Source organism: Lampris incognitus, chromosome 1 (genome assembly GCF_029633865.1).
Source record: "Lampris incognitus isolate fLamInc1 chromosome 1, fLamInc1.hap2, whole genome shotgun sequence".
NCBI lineage: Eukaryota > Metazoa > Chordata > Actinopteri > Lampriformes > Lampridae > Lampris > Lampris incognitus.
This window is the reverse complement of record NC_079211.1, coordinates 21430430-21451689: the sequence shown is the minus strand read 5'-3', so window position 1 is coordinate 21451689 and position 21260 is coordinate 21430430. Positions and strand designations below refer to the sequence as shown.

Sequence of the window (21260 nt, the reverse complement as noted above, 5' to 3'; positions counted from 1 at the left end):
TAAAAACCTATTGGTTATGGTCTGTCTCAAAATACTAGATTGTCGTAACAAATCCTTTGAGTGCCTGTTTCGAGTTTACCCTTGTGAGATAATGCAGAAAAACAGGCCATGAAAGGATATCTGCCCAGAACAGCATGGGATGCCTGAATGGATGCAAAAGAACAAATAAATAAATAAAGCTTTAGTTTGTGGATGGCTGCTTAAGCATAAAGCACCTGGTAAAATTAGATGCTATCAAATGATCGGGCATTCAGGAATCTCACGCAACATGACATTAAGATGAAACGAAATGTATGAAACATATCTCCGGACTATTCAGGCCTTAGATGCATGAAGCTAAAACAATCTCAGCGATCTATTTGACTCCCCCCCCCCCCCATTTCATGTCATATATATATATATATATATATATATATATATATATATATATATATATATATATATATATATATATATATACCAAGTCCAGTTGCACTCGATTCAATTCCTTTGGATCCCCCCATTTCCTTGATTACGTTTGATATTTGGATGCTGTTCTTTGCTATGCAAAGCAAGTCACCACTTTTTTTTGGTTCAGGTTCAAGTAATTCAAGCTTCACTTAAGGTGTTAAGGTGTAATGACTACCGCAACACCTAAATGTGTTGTTATTAATCGTAGGGGTGGGAATCACCAAAGCCCCCCCCCCACGATACGATATTATCACGATACTTAAGTCACGATACGATAGTATTGCGATTTTAAACATTTTTTGATATGCGGAGTATTGCGATACATATATTGTGATATATTACGATTTATTGCCTTTTTTCAACTGCAAAGTATGTCCCCAAAGGAAAACGTTGTCAACGTGTTTTATTCATGATCTCACCAGAAAAAAACTCAGCACCCCATCTAGTGGACTCATAACGCAATTGATCTTTTTTATTCTAGCACCGTACCAAAAGTTTAATTCGTATTTGCATTTTATACAATAAAATATCGATACTTGGCATCAGCGTATCAACACAATATTGCAACGCAAAATATCGCGATACGATGCTGTATCGATCCCCCACTATAATTAATTATGAGGCGGCTCCGTTGCTGAATGCATATGTAGCGTGCACACATACAACATGTTGATAACAGTGCGAAGGTAAGGGAATGAATTCCTGTCGAGACCAGCTGTGATGAACATGTGTGCACACAGGCCAGACCTACTTTATGGGACTTTGGGTGAAGCGTTCACCAGACGTAATATTATTCCACTGGAATGAAACCAGTCTTTTTTTCCCTTTTTTTTTTACGCTGAGGCTGCTTTACTTTCCTAAAAGACGAGCCGAAGTCTATATACGAGGACAGATATTATCAGACAATGAAACGTGAGCTCTAAATGTAACTTGAAGCGGAATATGAAAATGTATTGCTTTCCTTTTTCACCCCATTTGCATTACACTAGAAAATGTTGAGTATCATTTTGAGCTGTGGTGGGATCTAGCGGCTTACCAAAAAAAATTAGATTGGGTTAGAGCTCTTAAATTGAATAAACGATGAATAACTAAATAGAAAGGTAGATAAAAACCTTTACTGAAAAAAATCCTGATAGGAAAAAACTCAATTGGCTATTTAATCATTAAAGAATAAAATGCGCTGCATTTTAGACATTTTTTAAAAGTAAACTTCTCTTCCTCTTGTGACAAATGTAAGCTTTCATTAAAAACAAAACAAAAAGACAAAAAAAATTGTTCCTAGGATGTCACTGAAAAATCATTATTTCTAGCATGGATCTTGGATATTGAAGTCCACTGCATCGCACATTTGACGTGATCGATTTTCTTCCTGGGTTTGTTTCCAAGTTTAGCGTTGAAGATAAAGTTTGTGTCCCTGTGAGTCAATAGGGGAACATGATCTAAGCGATTGCATACTTTTGGAGAATCCTTTTCTAAAGTCTTTATATAGTCTCCACAGGAGCAGCACAGGCTGACGTATGATGACACCAAAAGTCTACTGATGCAACCTTCCCTTGCCACCAGTAACCCACAGTATTAATGAAAGGCATTAGCGGACTGCCATCTGATGGCGAACTGCAGCTGATGCAACCAAGAGATAGCATACGCCTGGCCCACAGCTCACTATTAATAATCTTGTAAAATAGCTCCAGATCGGCAAGCTAGTGGCGTGTGAGCGATGAGAGCGGCAAGAACAGGGATGAAATGCCCTGAAATTCTGGACATGCGAGACGTCCCCAGGAGTTCTTGGCCTCTCCCAACGCCCCATCCATTCGGGGGGAAGAAAGTATTAACCGTTAGAAATTAATAGCCTTCAATGTGTCCTGGTGGGAGAGTTTGCTGGAAAGGCTACATGAGTGATGCTCTGTAGAGGCGTCCAGTGGGCTTGTTGCTCCATGTTACCTGCCTCACACCAACTTGAAGAGTGTGTGCCTTTGTCTCAGTGGCCCCAATGATATCTCCAGGCCATCCATCTTACGGAGGGCAGATCATTATGGAGTCAACGGGCAGCTTAGGCCGGAGGGCAGGTGGGATCTGCTGCTCCCGGATGAACTATAGGCTGCTATTGTTCCTTACTGTGCCTCCATGGACCTCGCCGGCCTCCCCTCATCTCACATTTCACATTTACACCGGAGCTCATTCCACACTGTGTATGACAGCGCTCAGTTGCTCTCAACATCTGCCAAACTTGCATTCACGTGTCAGTGCTGTCATGCGATTCAGGAGGAACAAGAGAATTCAAACGAACAGCCTAAAGACATGTATGGACCAGGTAGTGACTCCATCAGGTGGACAGACTGAGAAACCCGTTTGGGCAGGAGAAAGACTAGGGTAACGCTGCATTAAATCCCTTGGTCTTCAGCCCCGTCAATATTGGGATTGTATCCCTTGTATTCATGAGAATCACAGTAAGAATTATAAAGGAGAATATATATTTTATTTTGATTATGTTACTCCAGTGTGCACAGTTATAAATACATTCTATGGACATAAACACAGATATAACAGGGCATCTTAAGTAATATGTACAATGGTGCGGAGATAAGCAGAGAAATTGATCATGATGTATTTTGGACTGAAAGACTGCTCTTTTTCTTGATTTCAGCCTTTCCCGTCTTCGGTTTTTAGTAGCAAATACCTTAAATTGTCTTCATACGGAGGCACAGAACAGCTCCAGTGTGCGATGCACTTTTGTTATAAAACGTGAAAAATATGCAAATGCTTTATCTATGCTCCTAGGGACCGAAAAAAAAATTTGCCGGGATGTGTTTTTCCCATCGAAACAATTGATTACTGATGTTTTGACAAAGTATGGTATGCTTTCCCCTTGGAGAGAAACAGGCTATTTGAATTAAACTACAGGAGTTCTGGTTCACTAACCATTGCTCTACTCTTCTGCTCAGTAAGTAATATTCATTAGCTCCCCCCCCCTTCTTGTTGCTCAATGGAGGAGCACAGTAACTCAAGAAAATTAGACCCTAAGTGATCGCAAATGAACAAGCCGTCCAGATTATGGCACGGAGCGGAAGAAAGAAGAGACAGAATGGTGAAACTGTGCCGGTGCGTGACAGAGGTAGAGAGCTGTGCGGATAGCGCTTGTGTGAACGGACGAATAAACAGTGCCCGAGAGAGGAAGAGAGGCAGGAGAGGATGAAAGACACGAGGGGAGAGATTGGGTGGCAGAAAGGGTGAGAGAATAGGTAACAGCGCTGATAGAAATAGAAATCTCAGCAGCAGCTTCTGCACACACACACACACACACACAGACACACACACACAGACACACACACACACACACACGCACACACATGCACACACACAGACATGCACACACACACCTGCACTGGTCTCCCAGTGGGTGGCTCTGTGTAATTTGGCACATCTATTTCCTAGGCCGGGTTTGTCTTCAGTGCTGTCGAGGCAGCCGTGAACCCCGCAGGGATATTCCAGCCAGCCCATGAATGATGTCACTTTCAAACACAGTCACTGAACTGCAAAACAAACCCCGCAACTGTGAGGAGTGTCTCGCTCATAACCACCCCCACCCCCCCTCTTTTCTACCGGCCATAATTCCTGTAACAGGAGGTACCTGCCCAGGTTTAATCAGGCCTGTCTGATTGCGGTCAACGCTGACCCCGTTACCCGCTGCTGTGACACACCGCTGCAGCCCTCGTGGACTCTCTCTTTGGTCCAGCACTAATTGAGTGGCTCCTCTCAGGGCAGCGGATCCCCAAATATGTCCCCGAAGCCACCGGGGGGTTATCCCTGCCAGTACTACATGACATCTGCTCTGCTTTAATGGTGTATGGAAAAAAAATACAAAAAAATATGAAAAACCAGCTGCCCTCCCATGCCATTTTCTTCCCTTTGATAGTTCACTTTCTGCTACCACCCAATTTTAGCCCTGTGCCCGTGTCCGAGTGTGCTGGAGCCAATGGAAACTGACTTCTGTCCACTGGGTTTGGATCAGGGGAGAGAGGACGGTCTGGCTCGGAAATGCCTATCCTCTTTCAATGGCACAGTCTGAAACAAACAAACAAACAAACAAACAAACTCATCCAGTGTGTCATCACTGACAGTTCAAGAGCCGTTTGAATGATATCTCGGGGTGAAAAAAAAATGTTTTCTTTGCACTCATATTCATATTTTACAGTCAAGAGATGAATAGGATATCACAAACATTTTCCCGCTTTTGGTCTCTGTATGCAGGAGGATGGAGCCAGCGGTTCCTCGGCTGCACACAGAAACAGACTTGTTTGTTCTGCAGTGGCGAGATTCAGTTCAAGAGAGTGCTTGATAAAAGGTGAGGCCTAGTATATAAAGGCAGGATGAGCAGGAGGAAAATGACTGAAATAGAACAGTCTTAATATGAAAAAATACACCCCCCCATCCTCCTCCTCCTCCTCCCCGGCCCTCCCTGTGAGACTGGCAGGCTCAGTGATGAGCTGACTGGACTGTGCCGCCGACTCTACTGGTTCTCCAAACAATAAACACCACAGATAGGCATCGCGCACTAGAATACTGAATTAAACTGTCTGAGCCTATATGCAGAGATTATCTAAGAAATGGAGCACCGCTCCAGGATCACCGGTTAGACCATATTACTGCACGCTCTCCGCTATAACACGGGAGGCCCGCTGGATTCAGATCAGCGCACCTAAACCGGGATACATGATGAATATGGCCCGTGATACCATCAGAATCAATGATTCCGGTTCCAGTTGCTCTCCCAAGATATAAACGTATAATAAGATGAAATGTGTGTACGTCAAGCCAATCTTTGCACAATCTCCCGGTGCTGCATGCACTACTTTGCATGAATTACAGTAAAATCTGGAGTTATGCATGCAGATAGGCCCCAAGCTGTTAGCCTGTTTTTCTCAAAGGTTTCTCCGAGAGAAAGCGAGGGAAGAGAAGAAGAAGAAGAAGAAGAAGAAGAAGAAGAAGAAGAAGAAGAAGAAGAAAACGGGGGATAGTGATGCAGAGAGGGGAGGTAGGGAGGAAGTCCTGAAGGGAGACTTGCACTTACTAGAAGAGCATTTCTTTTTTAACTTGTTGGAAAACGAGATAGTCGACAAGAACAAAAAAGGAAACAGAAGAAAAACAAACGGAAAAACAAAAAAACTCGGATGAGGAGAGGAAAAACAGCTGAGCGAAACTCTGTTTTCTCCGTTTTTTACAGTTTTAATTTGGCACATGGCACAATCAGTAGGTATGCATCTGGTATACATAAATAAATATTAAATATATTTATACATAAATATACATATAGAGCTCTTACAAAGACACCTAGCGGGGCGGTGGTGGCTTGAGATACTGCCGATGACGACGACACACAGAAATGACCTTGGCTGTGTTCGTGCTTCTCAGTGTGACGATAATGATGATAAGTAGTGTACTTGTTTGTATGTGGGAGCGACATCTCCATAGAAGCCCTATACATATATGTATGTATGCCCATATTTATATATATATTCAAAGAAACACAATTGTGCACTGGTTTACTCAGCGCTAACAGGCCACTGTCTGCTTCTCAAGAGGAACTCTTACAAAGTCAATGGAATCATGTCAGTTAGTTCATTTGAATCTTTAGCTATTTTTTTTTCTTCTCTTACACGTAAAATAATATATTTATTTTGTAATCTTTAAGCAAAAGTAGACATATATAACTTTTAAAATAACAAAAGTGCTATTTTGCAAAGACAGACACCCAGAGACGCAGCAGAAACACTACTGGTGGTGAAACCAAAAGTCAACAACATGAAAAAAAAGTACCCAAACCCCCCCCCCCCCCAGTCCCAACTCGCCACGGTACACAACCTACGAACAAACAAACCAACAAAAAAGGAAACAGGTGCATGGATACACACACACACACACACACACACACACACACACTGACACACACACACACACACGCAAATTTACACATGCATGCACGCACACACGCACACAAATTTACACATGCGCCCATACGCACACACACACACAAGCAGACGTACACGCGCACACAGACCTAGACACACTTACACAAACGTTCACTACTACTTCTTTCACACGTTCAGACAATCCATCTCTTCCTTTGTCTCACTCCTAGTACCACCCGTGCACACACACACAGGAAACCAGCAACCATGTTCACATGCGCGCGCGCGCACACACACACACACACACACACACACACACACACGGGTGCTCTAAGCAGCATGTGTACGTGCACACTTTGTGGGGATAGTATCAGATAGCTTAACAGAAAAAATTGGCTGTAAAAGATGCACTTTTTTTTCCTTAACAAAACAATCACAGTAACACAGTTTGTATCGCTGCCTCCTCCTCTGACGGCAGGAGTCCATCCCAGACAAATCATTTCTATATGAGCTAAAAAAGATAACGCCGCTTCTCTGGCTCCTGTGCGGGTATGCAACAGAAGAAGAAAAAACGAGTCACCCGAAATGGGTTTCAAATCTCTGCATCTGCATATCCTCTAGCTCCCCGTCTGGGATGCCAGTGTCTCGTCTCCGAGTCTCGCCGGCATGTATCACCCTCCACTTAGAAGAGTCTCAGGGAACAGGAACTCACCACAGAAAAGAACAAGCTTCTGTAAGGCATTGAAACATAAAAAAAAAAAAAAAAAAAAAGCAATTAAAAACATTTTGCGAGTACTGACGCCTCGGCCATTGTTCTGGATGCGTCTCCTGCAGGAGGGAGGGATGGGAAATAAAAAGCACTTCTCTTTGTTTTTTGTTATGAATTCAAGAAAAAAATGTGGATATCTCCTCAGTCTGCTTAAAAAGGCTTTTTAAAATGATTATTTAGAAAAGAACGCTGCAGAAAGACACCCCCCCCCCATCTGGGGCGGGGAGGCAGTTTGATTTTGGCAGCTCTGCACAACTTGACATCCACGGAGAGCTCTCAGCAACTCTCCTCGTAGTAAAAGTCTTGTTAAATCTCTTCACGTTTTAATCCGACTCGTGCTCCTTCCCCTCCCCACCCCCTCGCAGCCCTCCCCCTTCCCTGTTATATCTATAAAACACAATCCTCCCATTCCCCCATCGTTCGTTTGTCCACTTCCCTCCTCCTCCACCGCCATCATCTCCTCCTGCACCTGCTGCCCATGGCCTCCTTAAAGCTATACGCGGGTGGTGGAGTGGGAGTGTGGCAGGCCGGTGGAGTTGAAGCCAGCCGTGAAGGTGTTGTACGGGTGCAGGTTGGGCATGCCCACTAGCGAATTGGGAATCATGGTAATGGTGTTGGGGGTCATGAGGGGGATGTCATCCGGAGATCGACGCAAGGTGAGTGTGTAGTCGGGCAGCGAAGACAGACGCAGGGCGCTCTCGTTGCTGTTTCCCGCCTCGCACTCGTGGTGGGTCTGGTTCATCTGGAGCGACATGATCTCCTCCTCGGGCGCGTGGTGGCTGATGTCGTTGGAGGTGGCCTGGCGCTGCGGGCTGGGCTGCCCGTGACCGGAGTCCTGCCGCCGCTTGTCCTTGCGGTAGTAAAGCGCTGCGAAGGCCAGCACGTTGAGGAACAGCAGCGAGGCGCCCACGGCTATGGTGACGCTGAGCTCCGTGGAGTAATCCCGGGGATTCTCCACCACCAGCGGCCCCGTCGCTTCCGAGTCACCCCAGGAGTCTTTGTCTTTGCTGTTGTAGGCCGGGGACATGGGAGGCCGCTTAGTGTTGAACGGCCACGATGTTTTGCCGTTGGGCCTCTTGGTGGACAACGTGTTCTGGGTTGTGTCTGGTGGGGGCACTTTGGTGGTTGTGGAGGTGTAGTGGAACATGTCATGTAGGTTGTACAGGTGGGGCACTAGATGTTTCCAGAAGGCCACTTTGGTGGCGCGGTAGTGGTCGCGGACACGTGGCTTCAGACCAATATGAAGGTAAAGCTGGTCTTGGGGGTTGTACTTGGACCAGGCCACCTCTTCAAAACGGTTGGCCTTGGTGTGGATGAACTTGGTATCCTGTGGAACAGGCTTGTTGGGGTCCCTAAGGAGAGAGGGAAGAGAGGGGCGATATATAGTTAGATCAAATGGGATGCCAAATAACACGAATATTATCGGTTCGTGCGATTGTGGATTTCCATTCATGACAAGAGAGACATAAAAAAGAATATATAACTGAAAGATTATTATTAGGGTAACAGACTGAGCTTAAGGTGCTGTGTGAAATGGGCTTAGTTATTGCTCGCCAACATCGGTGGTGCCCCCTTTGCGTTTTATTGATCTCGCCTGGCACAAGGACCAACCCAGACTGCACTCAAGGCAGTGTAATGAAACGCCAAGAACAGAAAAGGTTTGCAGCTAATTGCTGATCTAGATGTGGGTGGAGATGTACGTTTTTTCATCTGACTCAAAAGACACCGAGGTAGATGTACTCATTTAGTCCGGACCTGCAGAAATGTATTTATATCACAATATATCTCCGCCAACAAACTACAGGCAGCAGTACTCTGCCCCCGTTTCCTTTAAGACTTATGACCGGTGTGTGTAACGTGCATGTCTTTCTCGTCCTTCTCCCTCCTCTTCCCAGATGTTGTTCTCGATTCAGGTCTGCTGCAGACCACCCGCAAAACCGGGGGAAAGGCTTTTAAAGTAAACACGTATGAATAAGTCAGCAGGCTTTAGGGCTCACGTCAGGAGGCATCTTGTTGTTGATAATCCAGCACTGGTGCAGCCCCTCTGCTAATTGCTCAGGGAAGGCAGCGCAGTGTGCATTAGCTTCCAGTGTGCTGATGTAAAGTGGACCATATTAATCAAGACACTAAGAGGGAGCTGCCGAACTCTCTCTCTCTCTCTCTCTCTCTCTCTCTCTCTCTCTCTCTCTCTCTCTCTCTCTCTCTCTCTCTCTCTCTCTCTCTCTCTCTCTCTCTCTCAATATACTCTCTCCCTCCCTCCCTCCCTCCCTCCCTCTCTCTCTCTCTCTCTCTCTCTCTCTCTCTCTCTCTCTCTCTCTCTCTCTCTGTCTCTCTGTGGCGTTTGTGTGTGCATGCTAGAGACAAAACTAATGTGAGCGAGTGAGAGGGAGACTGAGACAGTGACAGACGGACACAGAGAGAGAAAATGAGAAGAAAAAAAAATCCACGTGGGTGCAGTACCAGCTTTGGTCTACAGAGCTCAGTGTTTCACTTTTCAGTTTTGCGCATCGCCTTATGACGGCCAACCATTTCAATTACAGTGAAGCTATTGATTTATTGAGCGAATTAACATATAGCAATCTCCTATAATCACACTTCTCCTTGTTGCCTTGTTGCAGCACAATGTCAGGAGCGACGGCTTTAGCGCGAGCCCCGCGCCGCGGGCTCCCGCTTTAGGCGCTCTGGAAATGACTTTTACGAGAGCACTGCAGAGGCCTTAAAAACAATAATTGATGTCAGAGCGGAGAAGTTAAAACTGTTTTTTGTTGTGAAAGGCGAGAATCTGGGAGGCATTTCTTTAAATGTCACCAAATATCCCTTTGTGGGTCTGGGGTGTGATGTCAGAGGCAAGCAAAGTTAAAATTTAGTTTGGGATTTAGGGACGTGGCAGCTTCCGTTTTTTGGCACGGGGGTGAAATGCTCCAAACACAGCCAACAGAATTAAAAGCCACGCCAGAAGAATTCTCCCTTCATCCTCTCCTGTTCATTTCTCTGCTGTCAATTTTTCTTTTTCAGGTCAGTGCATCTGGGAGAGGTGAGAGAGAGGGAGACAGCGAGGGAGGCATGGTGGTGGGGGGGTTGGCAGAGAGAGGAGGAGGAGGGTGATGGGGGAAAGGCAAATTGAGATGGCTGAAACCGAATCTCTGGGCATGGGTTAGTGTCAGTGGAACGGCCTGTAAATAACCTCTTTTATTAGGCCCGTAATGATCCCCGATGAATATTGACAGCCAGACTATGATGACTTTGTAGCTGAATATCAGTAATTACGTTTCAAAGGAGCGGATGGTGAAGGTAAGGTCATATTGATCTCGCTGCGCGCAACATGCCAGAGAACAGAATGTCAATGGAGCAGCCCGGGACGCGGTCATCTGCATCCCCCCGATGCTCCATGAGTTCTCACCGCGGACGAGCCCATGTCCGCAGATGACGGACGATCCTGGAGACCAGAGCAATCTGACTAAATGGGAATTCCTGGCATTTCCATAATGCCACGAATGCCTCGTTCGCACGAGGACCGATTTGCTGAATGGTGATGGCAAAAATATCGAAAGTGTATCTGAGAAGATCCCAAAAAATAGAGAATATAAAAATCACTGCAACAAAAAAAAAAAAAGGGAAAAAGGGAAAAAGGGAGCAGCAGCGCAGAGGGGTTTAAAATGCTCTCTGGTGGCTGGCTGGCTGGTTCAGTATAAGTGAAGATGAATAATTTAGGGAACACAAAGAAATCAATGTGGCATCTTAAGTTAATTTGATTTGCTGCATTACAGAACAACTGGCTGCCTTATCTAATTACACACACATATGCTTGGGTAATTGTTGCAATGTCAATAGTAAACAAACTGCGCTCCTTTGAAGGTTTCTGCAGCTGCTGCTTCACCTTTTGGCTGGACGGTAGCTTTGAGCTGCTGTCGTGAGCTCTGGAGTCACAGGTAGTGATCTGAAGCTTGGGACCTGCTGCTCAGTGTGCCGAGGGCTACCAGGGTCTCTGGCTCTTTTTGCATAGACGCATTGTTGGGAGATGTGTTGCACACCATGCCCCTCGTTTTCCATCGCAACTCGATAAAAGAGCGCTGCAGACCTTGCAGGGGTACAAATGGCTATCTCTGTAAATGCTGTACAGGATTAGATAATTCTTTATGACATTGTTATAGACATTTAAAATGGTACGTCATTCTGCCTGTATTACGCAAAATCTAGGAGGAATCCTAAGACTCTACAGTGTTCGCAGTTCCTTAGTATTTGTACAGTGACATTCTGTTTGATGTTTTGGGTCTGTGCTCAGTGCGTTGGATGAGAAATGTCACCAAGACTATGAAGTTGTCCATGTGGAGGCTGAGCAAAGTCCTAATACGGACACAGTCGGGATTAAAAAAAAGAGGCTGAAAACAAAATGTGGTGATGGGGCATCTGGGTAGTGTGGTAGTCCATTTTGTTGCCTACCAACACAGGGATCAGTGGTTCGAATCCCCGCATTACCTCCGGCTTAGTTGAGTGTCCCTACAGACACAATTGGCCGTGTCTGCGGATGGGAAGCCAGATGTGGGTGTGTGTCCTGGTCGCTGCACTAGCGCCCCCTCTGGTCGGTCGGGGCACCTGTTAGGGGGGAGGGGGAACTGGGGGGAATAGCGTGATCCTTCCACGTGCTACGTCCCCTTGACGAAACGCCTCACTGTCAGGTGAAAAGAAGCGGCTGGCGACTCCACATGTATCAGAGGAGGCATGTGGTAGCCTGCAGCCCTCCCCGGATCGGCAGAGGGGGTGCAGCAGCGACTGGGACAGCTCAGAAGAGTGGGATAATTGGATGGGTACAACTGGGGAGAGAAAAGGGAGAAAATAAAGAAAATGTGGTGATGGACACCAGCAGCGGGCTGATGTTGACGTACTGCAGAATTTTTTAAGTCACTGCACAGAAAAGGTATTTTCCTTAATGTTAAAAGAAACAAAAAAAGACCCCTTTATTTAAAATGACTACCCATCAGCTCCTGCTGGAAACCTGATATAGAGGTGGCATAGGTGCAAACACAAAAAGTGGCAGAGTACTTTACCTGTTCATTTAATATGCATGAAAATACCCTACTTTCAAGATACCAGTTTCCACTCAAACCTTGTGGCTATCGTGTCATTTCACATCCAAAATCATAGGTGGCTGGAGCTAAAACAGCATGACGCTGTCAAAATATTTATAGAGCTCACGGTATGTGTTTTTCTTCCCAGCATATGCCATGGAGTGAGCTGTGCCGTGCTGGCATAATGTGATGTTTGTGGCCCTGTTGGGTTCTCAGAACTCCCCTGCATTAGCTGATAGCCTACCTCCTGTCAGACCTCCCACTTAATCCGGATGGTCGTTGGAGCCGTGGCTGGGCTCCCAAGCAGAGGAGAGGGATTATTACACCCATAAAAGCAGGCGTTTTAATGGCCTTTCAGATTTCCTCTGATGTGTTCATATGGCTGGGGTACTTGGACCCAGCGCTATAAACCACTCCTTCATCTCCTCTTCAGCCTTGCTCAACATGACCTGCTGACCTCCGCTAACCTTGGCTAGTCATGCGAGTGGAACCGGTCCTGTGTGTGCGTGTGATTGACTGTGAGGTTTGTATGTTTGCGCATGTGTATGTTCTATGTGAGTGTGCGTATCTGTGTCTGGCTGTGTGTGCACCAGCATATGCCAGTTCGTGCACGAATCTGTGACACATTGAGGTGGAATGGCCTCTGGGACTGTCCCAATGGAGGTGTGGCACTGGAGCTCAATATGAGTCACATTCGACAGCGCCATACACACTATACTGCGATGAAAACATTGCCTTCAGGCTGGTGTTTGGAGAAATCTACCATAACTGATTAGAAGATCTTATATATGCTGTTGGACCACCCAAGTATAGAGAATGACACAACTCACAGCTCCGCTTGGGCAGAATTTTTTTTTTTTTTTTTAAATGGAGGACTTAGTTCATTAGTAATTCTTGTCTCTCTCTGAAAGCACTGATGTAAAAGGTAGATAGGAGGAGAAAAGGAATATCATTTTCTTTCTTTTTTCCTTTTCCGTGTACCTCCTTCCCCTTTTCATCCCAATGTAATTTGAAGCGCTTGAATGATCATAGACCTAGCCATCACCAAATCTGAAAAGACACATTTAGGTGCCCTAAGGCGGGAGACAAGGATCTATTTTCACTACACTCGAGGTCTCTGGATTCCTGAGCCGAGTGTAGCTTCTCAGTATGAAACAAGGAGCACGCATTAATTCAGTGGTACCGACGTTCACTTAGCTAAGCTGCTCCAATATGTAAAGCGAGAGCCGGCTTTTTTTTGGGTGCTTTTCGTCTTTTGTTTTTGTGACAAATTCATCCCCTGCAGTTGTTTATCTGCTTGCCAGGTAACTCAAAGTACACACCTTATAACTTCCATCCCAACAGAGGGGATCTAATGCATTTAAACACATTCACGGGGAATTCTTGCACAATCTAAATTCTGTTTGTAGACTTTTGTCTTGGCTCAATGGGGAGCGGGGGGGTAAGTTCAGTGACGGGCGAGCAAATTATCAGGCTGTGTGCTTTTACCCTTCATGTGGTCACATGCTGAGGCAGGGGCCTGAGTGATGCGTGGTTCATATTTAATGGCAGCCTTTGGTTTGGCAGGATAAGTGATGCAGGGTGAGGCACTGTGACTTTGGGGCGTTGGAGGACACAGCACTTGGACCACTTCTTATTATGGACGCTATTGATTTGCCAGATGAGGTGAGTGGCAGACAACACATCGTGGCCCCTACCCTGTTCCCTGTCTTCTCCCGTATCGTTTCAGTTGTCACTCGTGAACAACTTTGCTGCTACTTCAAAATGACTTCCTATTGGTTTTTTTTTTGTTTTGTTCTTCTTCTTAATCACTCACACGCTGATGAACACTTGCAAACTCACACACTCTGTCTATTTTCCTGTCTCCCAATCTCTCATTACATTCAGTGCACAGCATGGACACCGATCAATGGCATCCAGGCCCCTTAACAAGCCGCACCACTTCCCCACCTTCTTTAATGCAAATCAGGATATTGGCTACAAATCTCCTATCAAGTGAGTGCCTACTTAATGGAGTAGTAAGGTGGATGGTCGGGCCTGTGTTTGTCTCGCAGAAGCTTGCCATCCACTGACCCGCTACCCTTATAGAGGCCTGGTATAGGCCAAGTTGGCTCCAATTAGAAAGGGTGAGGGGAAGGCAGGAATAGCTGGAGAGAGGGTGGTGGTGGGAGTGAGGTGGTGTAATGAGTTGACAGCTAGGGTAAAGAGGTTGTGGCAGTGCGTGGATGGGGTCAAAGGCAGGGTTGGGGGGGAGTAACGGTCGATGTATACATGCTGTTAACCCCTTAAGGGAGGGTTGTTCGATTAACACATGCAAAGAAAAACAAAGCAACTAAAAGTAACTCGTAATGTTACAAACAAAAGCGCAGGCTATTATGCTATGTAGACACAGCAATTTCCATTTACATCTGTTTGGTTTGGTCTCTGCCGACTGGAAACACAAAGCAATCAATATTGCATGTTTTAACCCATGTTGTGAATATAAAACAGGCGTGCAGTTGCTTTTTTTTGTGCCGAATAATGAGAGAGAGGGGGAGAGGGAGAGAGAGAGAGAGAGAGAGAGAGAGAGAGAGAGAGAGAGAAAGAGAGAGAGCGACAGACAGAGAGAGAGAAATTCAATGTGTGAGAGCACTCTGCTCTTTAACTATAGCAGGGCTCCACGCAGCATGAGCCATAGCTCACACACAAATAAAGGGGAAATGAGCAGCAGTCAAAACAGAAAACACGAGTAGGGAGACTTGATTCACCAACATATTTGCAGCACTAATGATCTATTATGATTGATCTTCACTTAGCGTTTCATCATTCTCGCCCTCATTCTTCTTCATTCTCATTCTCCTTCATTCTCTCTATGTCTCTCTCTCCCGCTGTCTCTCTTGTTATTTGGTACAAAAAAGCAACTGCAGGACTGTTACAATGGCAATTTTAGGGGGTGGCCTGGGGTGGCCATGACCACCCCCTAAAATCTAATTTGCCACCCCTGTGGCCACCCCAGATCTGATAGGCAGTTGGTCAAGTTATCAACACAAGTTCATCAAAAACTCCAAAACGGAGTCATACTTCAGTGGCTAATGTATTTAGTGACAGAAGTTCAGCCTCTAGATCCAAGGAGCTAAACAAGAACAAGCATGGTTGCTTCTTTTTTTATTGGCCTATTTGTTTGTTTGTTTGTTTTTTCTGTGATATAAGAACTGTTTAAAGAAATTTTTTGTCTTGAAGATAAAGGACTTTTATTTTGCATACAGTATGAATTAGCTCATGTTCACATTTCACATATTTCATTGGATGTTTAAATATGCAGAGGCAGAGCAAATTGCATTGAAACACTGTAAACGCTTTGACCACAATATATTCTTAATGTGCTATTATAATAATAAATAAGATTTCAATAGTTATATAAAAATAAACCTTACTGTGTGGATAAATAGAAAATAATTCGGCCCATTGTTGAGACTCTCTAAGTTTTCTTTTTGATACTCTAACGGGGTCCAAGCTATCAATTAAGGGGTCACAGATCCCTGAGACCTCTATATTTTGCACACCAATTCTAACCTAATTTGGCAGCGATCCTGCTGGATATTTATTTACAATTCGTTTACATTTTAATTTAGCAGACACTTTTATCCAAAGCGACATACATCTAAGAGTTAATACAACACAAGCAAGGATCTAGGCAAGAGACAGCAACGCATGTAAGTGTAAAAAAAGAAAAACTAGTTTCGAGTCCGATAGGACACAGGTGTCAACAGGCAGTGCACAAAGGCAATGCATAGGGTGCATAGAAGCGAATTTTTTATTCATTTAAAAAAAAACACCATCAGGTGTGCAAGAAAGAGCTGGGTATTTAGCTTCTTAAAGATGGAGAGGGACTCAGTGGATGAAATGGAGTTTGGTAACTCGTTCCACCACCGGGGAACTACAGAAGAGAAGAGTCTGGCTAGTGACTTAGGGCCCCGTTTTGGTGGAAGTGCCAGGCGCCTAGGATAGGTAGCTAGCTAGCTATAGCTGTTGCTTCATAGTGAATTGAATGACTTTCATTACATTTTCCCTAGGGACATTAAGAGAATAGCCATAATGAAAAGAAGCAGATATATTCAAAGCTGCTGCTGCTGCATCTTCTTCTTCTTCAAAAAGAGTTAGAGCCAGCCACAGCTACTATCAGCAGTGAAAAAGCACAATCAAGTCAGCAGCTGAGTCACAGCAATAGTGATGAAGAGCAATTGCTGGTAGTTCCACGTGTATCCTTGATGAACATATCTGACTTTAACTTGTATGCTCACATTTAATTTTACTAAGCAGAGATAGATCACTGTCCTGTTTTCACCTATTCAAAATCAGAACCAGAAGCAGATTTAGGATCACATTTATTGCAAAGTAGTTCAAGAACGTACAGGGAATTTGACTTGGTATGTTGGTGTATTCAGATACTTCACCTACAGCTGACCAGCCGCACCCAGAAGAAGACATTAGTGGAGTTGAGTATAGGGCCATAGCCAGGGCAAAGTGTTCATTGAGGTCCAGAAGCATATGTAGAGTAGGTTTATTTTATAGCTTTACATTTGAACTTTTTTTAACTCATGTCCCAGGAAAATTTGTGTCTCTGACATTTAATTTCCTGCATTCTGCCTATGATTATTCATCTATATCATTATCATTTTTGTCACACACATAACTTGAGGCAAGTGTTCCAATGAATTAGATTGTTGGCCTAATTGTAGACAAAGGTGAAGTGCATTACAACTGAATAGTTTAGTAATATGTGAGAATTCAGATGAGTGAAATAGCACATGCTAAGTTGAGTAGCCCATTATACTAAAATGATACAAAATCTCATTCAGAAGCACTGCCATCTCACAGGTAGAGAACAGACTGGTTCAACAGATGTGAACAAGGTAAATATGTGACCATGTTTTAGTTTTAAAAAAAGAAGTAACAAGTTAGTAGACACTAAAATGTTACTCAATGCTGGTAAACTCTCGTTCTTATCCCTCCGACTACCAGATGTGGCAGGGAAGGGAACATATGTGGCACCAATGTGTCCACGTCCAGCCTATGGATGTGATGGTTATTTTTATGACTTCAAGTACGTCACCTAGTGACCAAACACATTCAGAGGAGGATACACGGTCTCCATGTCAGGGCATGTCAGTAGGTGCCAGCGACAGTGACAGCAATGACAGAGAGGCTCTTCCTTCACACTCAATTCGCAGATGACACCACAGTGATTGGACTAATAAGTGACAGTGATGAGAGGGCCTATAGGAGGGAAGTGGAAGGTTTAACCACATGGTGCCATGATGACAACCTCTCTAAATGTCAAGATAAAAGAAATCATTGTTGGCTTTAGAAAGATCAGAGAAAATCAAATTCTTATTTCCATTAATGGGTCATCCACTGAAAATATGGATACTTGGGGATATTGGGGAATGAAAGAGGTTAGCCTTAGGACGTATCTTTGCTCTCTTATCTGTCAAATGTCAAAAATCAATCTCAAAAATGCATTGCAAATGCATTCTGCTATATCAAACATAGGCATGAAGTTTTTATTTTTGTTTCTTTTGGTAAATGGTGCCAAATACCAAGGGTAATAAAGGAGGTCAGTCAATCAAATTTGTGTCATGAAATGTTATAGGAATGAATGGCCCGATCAAATGCTCAAGGGCTTTTTCTCACCTTAAACATCTCACTGCTGAGATCGTGTTTTTACAGGAGACACATTTGAAAGTGGTGGACCAGACAAAGCTGTGAAAAAGTTGGATCAATCAATCAGTCAGTCAGTCAGTCAGTCAGTCAGTCAATCAATCAATCAATCAATCAATCAATCAATCAATCAATCAATCAATCAATCAATCAATCAATCAATCAATCAACCAATCAATCAATCAATCAATCGATCGATCGATCGATCGATCGATCAATCAATCAATCAATCAATCAATCAAGTTGCATTTTATATAGTGCTTTTCTAGCTGCATTTACATTTCTGGTCAAATCTGAATTTCAGACACCTGTTACAATAGAACAAAAGTTTTTTTCCGCACAATCGCTACCTATTTCGGGTGCGTAAGGCCACCGAAATGTGATTTACAACGATTAATTTATTCACATGTGTATTACAAAAAAATTTGACATGGACCGTTTGAGACTATTGACATTAAGCAGACCAATGACACAGCTTAGTCAGTATACAGATAATGGATTGTCGACAGCAGTGGAATGGTCACCAGAAACTACAAAGTTATTTTCTTGCACCTAACAGTACCATTTCCATTATTACCACACGGGAATGAATCAGAGCCTCTGAATAGCACACAGACTTTGCACACGGCCCTTCCATTCTAACTTTAACATTAAAGCTAGAGGTGTAACAATATTAATCAGTAAAAAAATTCAGTTCAACACCTCAACAGTCGTTATGTTATTGTTATGGGTTCTTTATTTCACATGCCAGTTCTTTTAGTCAATGTATATAGTCCCAACTGGGACGACGCCCAATTTGTTAACAAACTCTTATCTTCTCTCCCCTGTTTAAATACACACCGATTGATATTAGGAGGTGATATAAATTGTGCAATCAATCCAAGATTGGATCGTTTGAGTTTGAAAGTAGTTCCCCCAACAGGAATGGCAAAAGCGTGGGCAATTTTTATGGAGGAGAATGGATGTGTGGACCGTGGAGGTTTTATAACCCTTCAGCCAAAGAATTTTTTTTTTCAAATGTCCATCATACATTTTCCAGCATAGACTATTTCTTAGACTCATCCCTTCTTAGTGAAGTCAAATCTGTGGAATATTCAGCAATTATCATATCAGATCATGCCCCATTGACACTTGAAATTAACGTCTCCAATCTCTTGACAGATCATCCTCCTTGGGAATTTAACTTACTACTACTATCTGATGAGAAATTTTATGACTACCAATCAAAATCTATAGAAACATTCCTAGATACAAATATAGATGAATCCATCTCCCCCTCATTACTGTGGGAAACTTTGATAGCATTCCTAAGTGGCCAAATAATTTCCTATTTCTCTCATATAAGTAAACAACACAAAAAACAACTTCAAGAATTAACAGAATCAATATTAAACATAGATCGCCAATGTTCCACAAATCCTACGCCAAAACCCCTTAAAAAAGATTAGATTTACAATCACAATTCAATTTTCTATCTACAAATAAGGCAGAGCGCTCATTACTCCATTCTCGTGATTTTTGTTATGAGTATGGAGAAAAGGGGAGTAAGCTTCTTGCTCATCAACTGAAATGAAAATCTGCATCTCAGCGTACACCCCAGGTGAAGGACCCTGGTAATAACCTGGTGACAGATTCTAAAGAGATTAACAACATTTTTACATAATTTTACTCCACTTTATACACTTCTGAAGTACCAGTAGACAATTCCAAAATGATAAAAATTTTAAACAATTTAAATATTCCAACAATTAGTGAGGATCTTGCCTCAGATTTGGAGAGGCCAATAGGTCTGGCAGAAATTGTTACAGCTATAAGATCAATGCAGAGTGGGAAGATGCCAGGTCCAGATGGTTATCCTACTGATTTCTATAAGAAGTTTGCTAACAAGCTCTCTCCTCTTTTGCTTAATATGTTCCAAGACCCAATTGAAAAAGGTTAGTTACCTTTGACACTCTGTCAAGCATCCATAACCCTTCTACTTAAGAAAGACAAGGACCCCACTAACTGTGGATCCTTTCATCCTATCTCACTTCTTAATGTAGATGTCAAGATCATTGCAAAGGTGTTTGCTCTACGCTTGGAATCAATTCTTCCAAATATCATCTCTGAAGACCAAACAGGCTCCTTAAAAAAATCGGCATTCATTCTCAAATATTCGTAAACTTTTAAATATTATCTACTCTCCCAGCAACAACTCTTCTCTGGAAGTTGTCATATCTCTAGATGTGGAGAAGGCCTTTGACTGAATTGAATGGGGCTATTTATTCACAGTACTTGACAAATTTGGTTTTGGTAATAATCTTATCGTATGGACCCATCTTCTTTATTCCTCACCTCAAGCTTCAGTCTGCACTAACTCTATAAGGTCTCTGTTCTTTAATCTCTCTAGGGGAAGTCATATGGGGTGCCTCCTATCCCCACCGCTTTTCGCTATAGCCATTGAACCACTTTCCATACCACTAAGAACTTCACCATTATTGCAAAGTGTGAGAAGAGGAGGGGTTGAGCAAAGTGTGGCTTTGTATGCAGATGATTTATTAGTGTACTTAACTGACCCTGAATCTTGTATATTAACAATTGTCTCACTCCTTGAGGATTTTGGGTCATTTTTTGGGTACAAATTAAACTTTAATAAGAGTGAATGCTTCCCCATCAATGAGAAAGCCCTACAAATTCGACAAGCTTCAATCCCATTTCACTTATCCTATTCAGGTTTTAAATATCTTGGTATAAAAATTACTCGCCCCCTCTCCTCTCTTTACACAGCAAATTTCACCCCACTGCTAAATCAAATGAAACTTGATTTCAATAGATGGAGTAGCCTGCCACTATCATTAACTGGTAGAATCCAATCAGTAAAAATGAACATTCTCCCAAAGTTTTTGTTTTCCAGTGTCTCCCTATATACCTCCGTAAAACATTTTTTTTTTTGCACAATTAATCAAACAATCAGCCATTTTATTTGGGGAGGCAAACACCCCAGAATTAGCCATACCTTCAACAAAACAAAGAAATGGGTGGCTTAGCTCTTCCCAGTTTTATCCATTACTACTGGGCAGTGAATATACAAAAAATATCATTTTGGAATGTAGTTGGTGCTCATTAGAGGCTAAATCATGCCACTTGTCTTCACTTCCAGCATTAGTCTTTTCATCACTCCCTATAAAACCATTTCGGTACATCTCAAACCCTATAGTACATTCTACTTTAAAAATATGGATCCAATTCCGACATCACTACAAATTCAAAACACCATCTGTATTAGGACCTATCACCAACAATAATCTATTCCCTCCCTCAACCCTTGACTCTACTTTTTTCTAAGTGGAAAGATGTAGGTCTACAATGTTTTAAAGATTTATTTCACAA

The 21260-nt window shown here is 43.3% G+C and overlaps 1 protein-coding gene across 5 annotated transcripts in view; it reads right to left on the bottom strand.

Annotated features, from left to right (window-relative positions):
* Nucleotides 1-7618: 7618 nt before the first annotated feature.
* The window catches only part of nlgn3a (neuroligin 3a), a 159440-nt gene continuing 145798 nt past the window's right edge, over nt 7619-21260 (bottom strand). For all 5 annotated transcript variants that reach the window (XM_056273203.1, XM_056273211.1, XM_056273178.1 and 2 more), the window contains one exon: nt 7619-8477. In XM_056273203.1, coding sequence (XP_056129178.1) covers nt 7619-8477 — 859 coding nt within the window. The remainder of the gene's footprint in view (nt 8478-21260) is intronic.